General features: G+C 41.0%; 1 protein-coding gene across 2 annotated transcripts; it reads left to right on the plus strand.

Annotated features, from left to right (window-relative positions):
* The first annotated feature begins 285 nt into the window (after positions 1 to 285).
* On the plus strand, positions 286 to 12,202 carry LOC145442772 (uncharacterized). Of its 2 annotated transcripts, none has more exons than XM_080320755.1 (3): positions 286 to 482; positions 9,122 to 9,997; positions 10,612 to 12,202. In XM_080320755.1, exons 2-3 carry the CDS (start codon positions 9,308 to 9,310, stop codon positions 11,878 to 11,880), a joined length of 1,959 nt encoding a protein of 652 aa, XP_080176881.1. In that variant the 5' UTR covers positions 286 to 482; positions 9,122 to 9,307; the 3' UTR covers positions 11,881 to 12,202. The 2 variants fall into 2 exon arrangements, with proteins under 2 accessions (XP_080176881.1, XP_080176882.1); XM_080320756.1 differs by lacking the exon at positions 286 to 482 and adding an exon at positions 3,414 to 3,530.
* The last annotated feature ends 537 nt before the right edge of the window (positions 12,203 to 12,739 follow it).

The raw sequence follows: 12,739 nt of genomic DNA on the forward strand, positions 1-12,739 counted from the left end.
AGTAAATTATTGATTGAAACGACAGGTATCGGAACGGTAGGAAATGTTGCCTTTGAAAGCTTTAAATCGCCACATACCATTAAAATATACGTGATAATATCTCTTATCCTATAACGTAGAATTACCTGCACCGAGAGTTAACTTTACAACATATTCCATCACGCGTTCGACGCATGGTTCTCTATACGAGGCGCCCCGGGACGGATCACATTGCACGAGAGCGTTCCATCAGGCACGCTTGTAAAAAGCTCATTGGGCTGATTCGGAGATTTTATCACATCTTCTTTGTCAGGCTTCGGCTTTTTCGGGCATTTTTTCTTTCCATTCGTTATCGACGCCCGCCGAGGCGACTGCCGATTGCGAATGCCATGTCTTGGTAGATAGTTCTCGGGTGTGGGAACTGATTCACTGGGACTTGGGACTTTGCAAAATCGACAAACAGACCACTCCATCGCCACAAACGCATCAGCTAGAAGACTTGGGTAAGCATCAATTTATTAATTCATTAATTCATTCATTTTATCCTCTAACAGAATTGAAATGAGATCGGCAAAGTCTCACAGATAATCGCATGTTTCGCAATCGCCTGTATATTTTGGTGGAGTGGGGGTGGGGGGGTGGGGGGGGGTGGAGTAGTCAATTATTCTGACTATTTCGATGAAGCATACTGCATTGAGAGGCCACTCATTACTGTTCAAGAGGAATTCATTCGACAGAAATTTCCGCAATCGATAGACCGATAGGCTGTGTTTCATATCTGTAGCACCAAATTTGTCCGGAGAAGAAGGTTTGCCTAACTTGTGACAACGGTAAATGTCATTTTCATCCTCCTCAGACGGGAAACCGTGAGAATAATTGGAACTTAACTGGAAAACTCCTGACCTTCATTAATTCCTTAGTTAGGTCTCCGCAAAGCTATAGCGAAGGCCAAACTTGTATAAGTTTACGCCAATCAATGTACGTAATTCATTGAGGAATCGGATTACGGTATCACATAATGGGATGAATCCAGGTATAACCGTTCGCAAATACTACGATATTTACATCCAATCGCATTAAATAGGACCGAATCTTCCACAGTTTCCGTCGAGTTGTTTAAAAACATGGTGTGATATCTTCCACAAGCTATGCTTCGATAAACAGACATGTTTGATGATTTTATTAGCGCAAAATGTAAACAGTTTACGCGCTGAAATTAGAAGCACACGACACCCCACCTCGTAACACGGCTGCTATGCCATAATTGATACTGTGATCTTGGCGTGTGACTATGACTTAGCACTGACTCCGTTTAGCGCCTACTGTGAGTTTTCAGCTCCGTTAGAACAGAATTTATTCTGAGCGACGCGAGCCGCAGTCAAGTTTGAGTAGTTCCTGTCGTAAAGCATGAGTCGCATTGGTAATTGGCCGAGTAATTAGAAGCAAGTGATGCGTGTTCAGGCTTATAGGAGCTTATACCCATGCACTTCATCTATACTACGAAGGTTACTCGACGAATTAGTCATATTTACTCCACGACCTCAGCAAATTACGTTCTTTTACTATTGCTGAGCGAATAATGATGGGCAGTATGAAACCAAGCCGATTCGGACTATGTGTATAATGTTTTTATGAGTGACATGATTGCAATACGAGTTCGTTTGGCTAACAATGGTAGACAACATCCTGGCATGAAAGATAGCAAGAATAGTGTCGTTGGAATGCAGCAATATGGTAGCGATTTCTGAATCTTTATCTCTTGATCCAATTTCTTGTGAAATTAGGATTAGAACACTGAGACCTGTTCCTGATATAGGAAGCTGATGTTTTCGTAAGTATCATATGCCAATATCACGCAGCCGGTTAAGCATTCCGGGAATACGATATAGCCAAACGAATCGTTTACGCGGCGGTATCGGACGCATTGGAATTATCAGGGTGCGTACTGCGTAATCGAATACCGATACATTGAAATTAATACGCCTTCCTATGACTTTTGACGATTTTGAAAACGTAATACATTCATAATTTTAGCTTCAAAACCTTGATTTTTATCGCTCGAATCTTATCGTGCAAAAATTTTTCCCCGGAGGCGACCAGTTGCGTATATGTCGCATTGTTGCTCTACCGGTATTAAGCCGTTTGTAGCGACGCATAACAATATTACATTGAACTGTAACTATAATTCAAAATAATATTAAAGATGTGGTTGCGTCACGAAATAATTTTCATTCGCCATAATCGTATTGCTTTCAATAGAGATCAAATAACCTATTATGTCAGTTTATGACCTTCATTCTAATTAATGCTCTTTACCAGCACAACGTCAGTAACGAATTATTGCTCGGATTGAAGTTTCGGAAATAGATAATGGCTATTTCCCTTTCTTTACAACAGGAAACTAGAGAAATGATGTCTGTTCTCTTTATAATTTGAGTATGCCGTGGCCGCGATACCAGGTCGAACATTGACTCTTATTTTACATATATGAGTATATGTGACCGTAATCGTGACCAGTCAATGATCCTAACGGTGTTATGAGCAGCACCATGAACTGATATGCCGACATAAAATACATGTATCCGAAGAAAAAATGTAAAACCAAATTCTTGGTTGTGAAAGATATACATTTAAGAACAGGTTCCTGTTCAGGCAAAAGTGTTGAATCTATCAACGCAAGCAGCGTACCGGTCTAGGGTGAGGGTCTCACTTTGACGTCAAATGTGTGACGTTACTAACTAGTGACCGAATCTGTGTCTCTCATCTTGTTAATAATAATGCTCATAGAAATTGGTGTGACTCATCTTCTGCTGCTTATATTACAGTTGTGTTGGGGATTAGGAACAATACTATTGTGTATATACTACAACAGTGTCTGTTTACATTATGACAGATCTACAAGTTCGTCAATTATTGCGGCTGTAAACGATGTAAATTGTACATTGGTTCTTGTGTCTTGCCAACCTCCGAAAATGTAATCCGCTCAGAATTATAAATGAAGTTTGATTGATGTCATGCAATGTCAGATGAAATCGATAGCTTAAGCGTTTGACTTCAATTGAACTTCTTTCAAAGGCCTAAATGGCCTGTTCGCATAATCACTCCTTGTATATAATTATACAATCGTTTTAATAGACGAATAAGGTGCACATCGATTTAAATCGAGCCTGCAGATTTATCCTGCGGTAGTTATGTGTGTTCTGGAACGCATGAAGTACCCATTACGTTTTAAGGGTCGCTTTATTGCAGCGTAGTGTTCGCAACGTGAAGCGTCCGAGGGTGAAAATGAGGAACACAATGTCGCGCCGGGATCTTGTAAAGATCAACATTACGAATTCTTACCTCCAGAGCAATGTTTCTATTTCGGTAACGACCCATGTATAAATTTAGATTGGAAAGAACTGTACCCAACAAATATATATGCCTCAGTGAGCCTACATATTTAGTTTATTTTTGAGCAGCGTGCTTAATGCAGGCGGTAGTTATAATTTAGTAACGAATTGTTCCGTATGAATTCCACAAGGACGATGTGCGATATACAATTGAAACAGGTAATGTGCAAAGCGTTTTCTCATTTGTTTCTACCTTCGGCGTAATGCAGGAATCCACAACCTTTGTGGTTCGTGTGTATGTCTAAATATCAAAGATAGGCGGACCGGATATACCCCGACCAATATGGATAATTATCTATCATGTCATCGGTATGCTGCTTTACATAGGCCTACTTCATTGACCGTGCGTTATTTACGACTGGCGATATTCGAAAGAATTTTTTTTGAAATTATGATAATACGAAGTGTGAATGGATTCGCATGGGATATTTTGTTCCGTAAGATTGCAGTAGGAGGTATAAAAATCTGCAAAATGGCATTCAAATGTTAATTTGCTATTCAAGTTCGAAATCCATTATTATATGCCAAGATGTTGTTTCTGTTGAGTGAACAACTGAACATGGTATTGCGATATCCGTGGTCATTTCACAGCAGGCCGACTTTGATATTCATCATTATTCATTAGTTACCGACTTGTAGCACGACCCACTCTTGTTCAATTAGCCTTTTGTAGAACATCTATTTCGTGAATCTGTTGGTTACGGGGAACCTGCCACTAGCGACTCTGGATTAGAATCTATAGCAGTCGGCATCGAATTCACAACTCACCGGTGTCGTCACAATGCAACAATGACAACTGGTTTCACATCGTATATTGTGGGTATTTGCATTACCATAATAACCACCAACTTTTGTAGACTTTACTAATTTTGCAAATATAGCTTTGCATTCACTAGATAAAATACAATTTGTCCATCGATCAGGATATATAGTTTTGACACATTTTATAATTAATACCTTATAGCGGCTGCTAAAAGCATTCCCAGCTTCGCGTTTCTTTAGATTAGCGTTTAGAAGGTGAATAAAGGGCGATTTCAAAGGGGTTTAAAAATTCCTATTTACAATCAAATCTCCCTGTATAGATCAACTTCTTAGTTCTATATTTGACATGGAATATTACCGGATATGATGACGGCGATTGTCGTCCAATCGTAGCGAAGCAATATAAAATGTTTATGTTATACCAAAGCCATTCTCTCTGACGGATTTAACGCGCGGCATCGTCTAATTTTACGAGCGAGGATTCTGTGGGATCGTAAGATGACATAGATCGATCATTGCATGCATGGCATGCGATTGATAACAAATCCGATTAGGAAATTATATACCATGCGGACGCTATTCGGAAGTAGTCTGAGTTAGAATCCGTAGAATTATAATGGGGTCTATTATTTCCCCAACGAGTCATCACTGTAGTAAAAGAGGAGTATAATATTGTGTAAATCTGTTCCCTATTTTGGTGCTATTACCATATATGTTGCGATCATACGTAAAGGTGTCATTGAAAGCGTTTCCCGTTCTTATTACATTCGCCACCAACTATCTTTGTGGAAGTGGATTTTCGGCACTCGTTCGTATCAAACCAAAGGCGCGGAATTTCAAGACATGACCACATATTAAAGAAATGCAGCTGCAGAATTCATTTTGAAATAAAATAAGTCTACATAAATATTACCGGTATGATGTTATTATCAAGAAAAATCATTTTTTGCTGTTTAGTACAAACTATACAATTATATTTGCACAAGAAAGATGACGGTTACACGATAATAGGGTTGAATTTGAATAAAAAACGTGGGGTCCGCGGGGGTCCGTGAGGGTCCACAGGGGGTCCGCGGAGACAAAAAGGTTGCGAACCACTGTATGAAAGTCTATCGGATTTCTTTGGTAATCTGTAAGACGCGTAATTTGTATTTGCACGAGTGTTCATGTTCACGTGTCGCTCACGTGACGCCAACCATGCCTCATCAGCAAATGCAGTATATATATAGATATGTAGATGACACTAAGCAGATGTTTTGTCTACAACGATAATGCGTTCGGTTGCAAACATATGCCTCGCGGTGCTTTTGTCAGTGAACTTGACAGAGCGAGTTGTTCTCGAATCCGGTTAAACAAACATATTTTCAATCACTCGCCGAGTGCAAATTTCGGCCATCGAAGGCGTTCTCAATAGCACAAACCTGTCAGAGAAAGTAATTACGCGGCCGATTGAGTGTATTTCAAACTGGGATCCGAATCCGTGACGATAACTGTTTTTTTTTTTCGGTACATGTCAAACTTAATGATCTCGTTTCTGTAAAACAGGTCAAAAAAGAATCAACAGTTCCAATGCGCTTCTAACACGATTGCTAGCACCAGTATGCACAATTGCACACATAGATATTGCCGTTCCGCGTTCAGGATTACGCCATATAGTTTGCGTGAACTAGGGAGGAGGCATGCGCAGCCCACGCACAAAATGACTGTAAAGAATAGTACAATACTTTAGTAATTTGTTGGGCAATGGAATGGCCCATCAATTGTCCATCTCATTACTAAAGGATTGTACTCTTCTTTACAATAATTTCGAATATATGCCATCGATTTTCATTGAGCTCAGGCGTCATTGCGAAGCATACGATATTACCTAGAAACTCACACAATCAATAAACAAGGTTAGGGTAAACGCGATTTTATGGTACACAATACAGACTATATTTTAAGGGCATTCAAAGAACTATGGTGTGTGATTCTGTAGTATTTGATTGTTATTTAGTTCGACAAGTTCGATTCGTAGTAAGTGAGTTACGAACCATGACTTCTGCGTGACATTGGCAAATGGCCGTGTCTGTTGTGTGTATCATTGACAGCCTATTATATCGATTCCATTGTTTTCTCCGTAAGTGCTACAATTGAAGAACACTCCATCGATCAATCCTTCTCCGAATTCGCAAATGTTTTCTCTAACCTTATAAACACCAATTACATGTTTCAATAAACAGAGAATTAGTTGTTGAGTGGTGGGATTCGTTGTATGTGTAGTTACATGTATCTCAAGCTCATTCGGGACATTCGTATCGCGGATTTCATAAAGCATATGAAGCTATAAGCTCCACATTTGATATTACACCGATTCCAAAATTGTGGCCTGTGTAAGCACATGCTACCTGCACAATTTCAGACAAAATCTGAATCACAGAGTGGCTTACATAATATGACTTTGGAACGTTGTTGCAAGACAAGAACGATAATCCGAAGAGAAACCCCCTCACGTGCGCTGTAAGGAAATATAATAATTTGCACGGAGTGGGTTCTACGATGCCAGCCTCCATATTTATACCATTCCTCGCTATTGTTAATAGTCAGTTTTGGTTATGTTGGTACAGTGGAGTGTCTGAATACGAGATATGTAGATGCATCACGGCTCTGTGCCTATTGAATACTTCGACGCAGTTTGGCATCAGATAGTTCGTTACAAAGTGTTGCAGGTGCATAAATCTGTTGTCGCCGGATTCCTAATACGAGCGTTACATAACACATTTCAACGGTCCTAGGAGACCAATATCGCACAGGAGGTTCTTCCGTCAATTTTCTGGTTGCATTTTATTCTTTCGCCGAATGTTGGCGAGATAGTTAATTATAGAAGCGGGACCTACGAATATCGTAGGCCCCGATAGAAGGTTGCCAACATATAGTAGATTAATTTACTAGTAATATCTCTAATATCAACTAGATTTCAGTTTTCAGCTAAATAACCCATTTTATATGTTTTATCACATCACAGTTAAACTTCTCACTCCTTGTCATGAATATTCAATATTCCATGAATGATATCCGCTTTATTTATTTGGCTTCAATGCGAGAACAAAGAACATACATGTCCAATTGTCCATTGTCCACATGTCCACATTGTGCACATTGAGAATAGTTCTAAGCACTGGCTACGCGCGTTCATAACTGTCGTGGAAACCCGGACGAATATGATTGTCATCTTTCACTACACTAACGAATCAATATCCGCAAAAGTCAACAATATACTTTATTGACGGTGAATATGTATTCAATGTATTGCACACAACGCGATAGCCTGATGTCATCACGCTAATCGGCCCTGCGAATTTATATATGCATCAAGCGTTTGACCGAACTACACCCTTTAACATGGGTATTCATCATAATATCTTGGCAGTCAAGATATTTTGAAAAGTGTCTTTAAAATTTAAATTGACTTGAGATAAGAGATCGAAAATATTGCTTCTTTCGCCAGATGTCAATTTTCTTATTTTGCGTGGTGTTTAACTATACCGATGTAACTAATTGAACAGCTACTTTTGGCTCTGATATTAATTGCTTTCTATTCGAAACTTCTCCTTTACCAAATTTTACAAAGTGGAGAAACAAGTTTCTATGGTGAAAATCCGTGGCCCACACGCTCGACGCGTGATCGCTCGCGAGCAGCGTCGAAATCGGAAGAAAAAAATGTTCACTAATTCACGAATAGACGAGTTATTCCATAAGACGCTTAGCATAGATTTCAGGTGATATTTCATTCACTTAATTCTGCTTCAAGCATTGTGCGAGTGTCGGGTGTTTCTTTACAGTGGTGCGGAACGGGTTCAATTTGAGCGCAATCCGTTTAAAGGTGTTATTCTCTGGCAGATGAGAGATGATGACGTCAGTTATATTAATGATATTAGTAGGATTACTAGGATATCAAACTAGTAGTGGCTACTATTAAACGTTCTCGATAATGTATGGTATAGACGGCAGCAATAGTATTGCTGAACCAATATAAAAATTCTGGCTAGTAGTAGGCAATTAAGGTTCTGCTGTTTTATGTTGGCTTTGGTATAGTTCAATAAGCCAGGAAATTCCAAAACACTGCCCATCGCAATGAGCGGCAGGGGATCAGCCACGCCGCGGTGGGATCGTAACGTCTATTGCCAGTATATTCTCATTTGTGTAATAGTAGCAATGACCGATGACTGCACTATATTCATTCCGCATGTACAATTCTTGTGAAACAGTGGATATATGGCCAATAAATGTCGCCTGCGTTAGGAAGACACATTGCGGCGCGTAACTCAATGTTATAGAATCTGTATGCACTGCTAGTTATTGGTGCAGATGTAGTCATTCCGTGTGACTGACTGGATTGACGTTGTCAAACATGGTATTAACATGTTCACCGTCAGGGAATCGATAGAATCTAGCATATTAGAAGGCACATAACCGAACAGTGATTCGTGCAATATCTTCTTGGGTTTCAAGTAGTGCAGAAGTGGTTGTTTGGCGACAATTCATTGCAGGACAATGACAGGCGGGATGTACGACGTTCACCATAGCTTTTATTCCGTCAGCCTTCAGCGTAGGATGTTTTGGGGTGAAGTGCGATGGATAAGATTGAAAATTATACCGATAACATCGCTAGAGGAAAACCTAAACCGTCAGTCAGCAACATTCACGGATAATATCATAAGACTCTATAGTACCACCGCAATGGTCTCAGAAATCGTAATAAAATTGTGGATAGGCGTAACAGAAATCGATCACAGAACGTGAGAGATATCTCAATTTGTAGTCAGTCAATATGTTGCATGAGTCTAGAATCCAATAAATATGATCGAAGACATCTGTTATTGATGCATCCGAATTAGATGTTAGATTACTTTATGAGATGTCTTTTAATTGCATGTCTGTTCATGTCCGTCGGGATTTTCGCTTTCTGCGTATTCAGGTTTGCATATTCAAATATTCCCTTTTTTCAGACCGCAATCTCCTAGGTTTCGGGGAAGCAGCAGTGACTGTTCAGAGCTTGATCTACCGCGGCGAGGGCTATCTTTCGCACACCGAATCAAGGACTGTAACAGTACGAAGAGATTTGTGTAGATATAATCATTTTCGTCGCTGCTCCGATCGGGGGATTGGGAATTGAGAATTGCGAAGTTTGTGGAATGAAGCCACCAAAACCTCTGAGAAATATTGTCAATTCGTTGATCGGCAAAAGAACCAAGTCTGCAATCAAAGAACCAGGGAAGGAGAGTCTGAGGAAGCACAGAAGACGCTATGGGAGTGAGGATGATCTCGTAACGAATACGGCGTTTGAAAATCGACAACGTGAAAAATCGAGAAAGTCGAAATTTCAATCTTTACCCAGTAGATCGCGCTCATGTAACAACTCCAGACCCTCGACTTTGAAACGACAAGCGGCTTGCGATGAATTTGGAAATAATTCTCGCCGCGTCAAAGACAGGAGCCCACTTTCAAGAGTTGCAGGTGCAAACGACTCGGAAAATGTAGAAGATACCTCGGGTTGTAACACACTGAGAAAGCCGACTGTTGATCACAAAGTCCGCTCTCGAGACCATGCGAAAATACAGCGAACGACATCGTTGAATTTCACTCATTCCGGAGATGATAGCGGAAGCAGAAGCACCGGCCACAATGTGCCGGAACATCGCGGTAGAGGTGCAGAACCTCGCGCGATACGGCGGACCACTTCCGCGCTGGCTCTGCGTCCGAAGGAGACGGATGAGGAGCTGAGAAAATTCCACAGAGTTCTGGAGCGGCTCTCTGCGCAGGTTCAAGAAATTAAGGATGTCTCGAAGCAAAAACACGAATCCAACAAAACTAGGGAGCTTGAGGTAGCGATATGTTATTGTGTACTCTAATCAATGTTTAAAGATGATTGCTTAATCCGGGATTACGTACAAGCATTGAAGTCCATCATTCGATATGATCATGAATTCGCTGACTACTTCTTGGTTATCAGACCATCTTTATAAACTATATTCAACTGTATACAATGTGTGAGTACGATGCACTGGGCGAAAATAAGATGTCTCAGGCACTATGATGATTCCCACGTTAATTTAAGTTGCAAGGACTCATGCCTGTTAGTAACCTTTATAACCCTAAGCTCTGTCACTGTCTCTGATTGGAGTATATGCATAATATGCAGTTATGCACACTTTTGAGTCACGTGATTCAGAGTATAGGATCTTCCAATCACGATTCGACATGGACGTATTATATGAGGTATTTCGTCTCTAAGTGACCACAAGTCTTTCAATATCATGTCATTATATGAGAAAGTTCTAGATGTTTCATCGCTATGTTAAGGTCTGTCAAAGGTGGTTTTATGTGACAAATTCATGTGATTCAATGATAGGGATACGCAGAAAAGAGCCACTGTTTATCACTGTCCCAAATATACTTCCGAGGCGACGATACATTAAATCAGTTATCTTACTTTCAGAGAAAACTGAAGCGCCTTGACCTGTCTACAACCCAGCGCCATCAAGTAAGTGATCCTTGCACGAATGATACTGGGTCCTGTAGCAGCGGCTACTACAGTGAAAACAGCTACGCAAGACATCCTTCAGCGTCCCATCATCAACCGCAGAGAGTTTCAACAACTCCAAGATATGAATCCAGCGAATGTAGCAACACATTCAAAGCACCACATCACCCCCACGCGAATGATATGAAGCAGCTTTATTCTCGGCCGATAGTAACACGAGCCGATAGTAGCAGCAGTGGCTACGCTACCGGAAGCGGAAGCGATGACGATCGACAAGATACGACAGACCGAAAACATGAGACTGCTACCCCGCTATTTAAGATGGATGGAATGGATGGAAGCCAAGAATCGCGACAGGAATTAACATTGGCTTGGAAAAATCAGCATTTCAACCAGGGTAACTCTATGTATCACAGCGTAGGATGGTACGATCCCAATTCAGTTTACCACCAACATTACCCGATGGATGAAGGTATATACCAGAACTACGGAGAAGTATATGGTTACACGCCTTCTAGTGTTCACGAGGAAGACGTACTAAGCAATGGCTGGTATCAAGTTCCACCAGTCAATAATCCTATGTCGCAAGCGTACGGAATAACGCAGCCGACTAATAGTGCTACCATTAAGAATAGCCACTGGGGCTACTCATCTGAAACATCGAATAGCAAATACGGGGGTTTATCGGATCTCTTCTTTGACCCAACAGCGCGCCCTGACGTCCCCCTGATGGAGAGCATCGCTAATGAAGTTGCGGCGAATTCTAATCCAGATGAAAACAAAAAATTCATTACTTACGGCTCGTTTCGGTACCGAAACGGACAACGAACGTGCATGGCTCCCAGCAATCCGAGACGAAAAATGGTACGGTTTTCCCAAACTGTTCACCAGCGGATAGAGACCGAGAGCAGTGAAATGGAAGACTCAACCTCAGTCATAAAGGCTTGTCCGGACGAGGGGTCCAATATCAAAACTGCGAATGATATGAAGATCGAACAGGAATTGATGGAAGAAGCCGAGTCTATATATGCCTATCCGTCACACCACTACTGTGTTTCTAACGGGGTTAGTCCGTCTCTCCAATGCCAAGAACATAATCAAATGCCCGAACCGATTTACGAGTTTCCCTCCGGACATATCGAAAGCTCCTGTATGTGCAATGATTGTATTCTGGCACGCGGCAGTTGTCAAATGCGACCAGCTCAGGCAGTGGCATATTTTTGACGCCGACATCACGGCTCTATGTCTAAACGCAGATATAACACACCGACAATATCTACCCGCGATTTTAAATCTCATATTTGTTCCAGAGGTGTTTGGATGCATAATCACGTGTTACCTTTCCGTAACAAAGAAATCTATCTCAATTCATCAGAAAATTAACCATAATGCAACACTGCTCTATAATTTGATATACATTCGACGTAGAAAAATCGTAAGATATTTGCATGAACTGTCCAGAACTAGAAATTTCTTTTACATGCTGTCTGAACGTATAGTGAATGAATAAATGACTGTGCTGTGATCCTGGTCAGGATAAGAATTAGATTAGTGATTCATTGGGTCATTCAGTAAACGATTCAGAAAACGGCTACATGAAATAGCGAAGCTGCGCAGTATGTCATAACCGAGATACAGATAGCCGATGCCGGATCGGCCTACTTTCCATGGTAGTCAACTTCTACCATGGGTATGGATTAGAGTTAGACACAGCGTCACAGCCACATAGTCCCCAGTACAACTCATATTTACTGCCATGCAATGCATGTAATTTTATTACACGGTTAGTTCGTGCGGAGCTCGTGAATCATTCGTGAATCAATGTCTATGCTGCAGATAAAAAAACCTGTCATCGAAGGCATTCAGGTATGAGAGTAGCAGTATATAATAGTAGCTAAGATTCCTGCCAGGGAATATGCGCCCCCCAGAGCCAAAAACTATCGTTAAAATTGCGCCTAGTGATGCTTCGCACCTGGATGAAATAGTAATATGGTTTCTGTAACTGGTGTAGCGAGACCGACAAAGCAACACTGCCACACTGCGGTTAGATGCGCAATCATCTACCGCAATCATCTACAGTCCA

This window comes from Botryllus schlosseri, chromosome 7 (genome assembly GCF_051294905.1).
Source record: "Botryllus schlosseri isolate E-star chromosome 7, Bs_hap1, whole genome shotgun sequence".
Taxonomy (NCBI): Eukaryota; Metazoa; Chordata; class Ascidiacea; order Stolidobranchia; family Styelidae; genus Botryllus; species Botryllus schlosseri.

Excerpts from the sequence above, each read along its gene's own strand:
- LOC145442772 (XM_080320755.1), top strand. The coding sequence starts at position 9,308 with ATGAAGCCACCAAAACCTCTGAGAAATATTGTCAATTCGTTGATCGGC. Across the intron at positions 9,998-10,611 it reads ACAAAACTAGGGAGCTTGAG|AGAAAACTGAAGCGCCTTGA; the intron begins GTAGCGATATGT and ends TCTTACTTTCAG.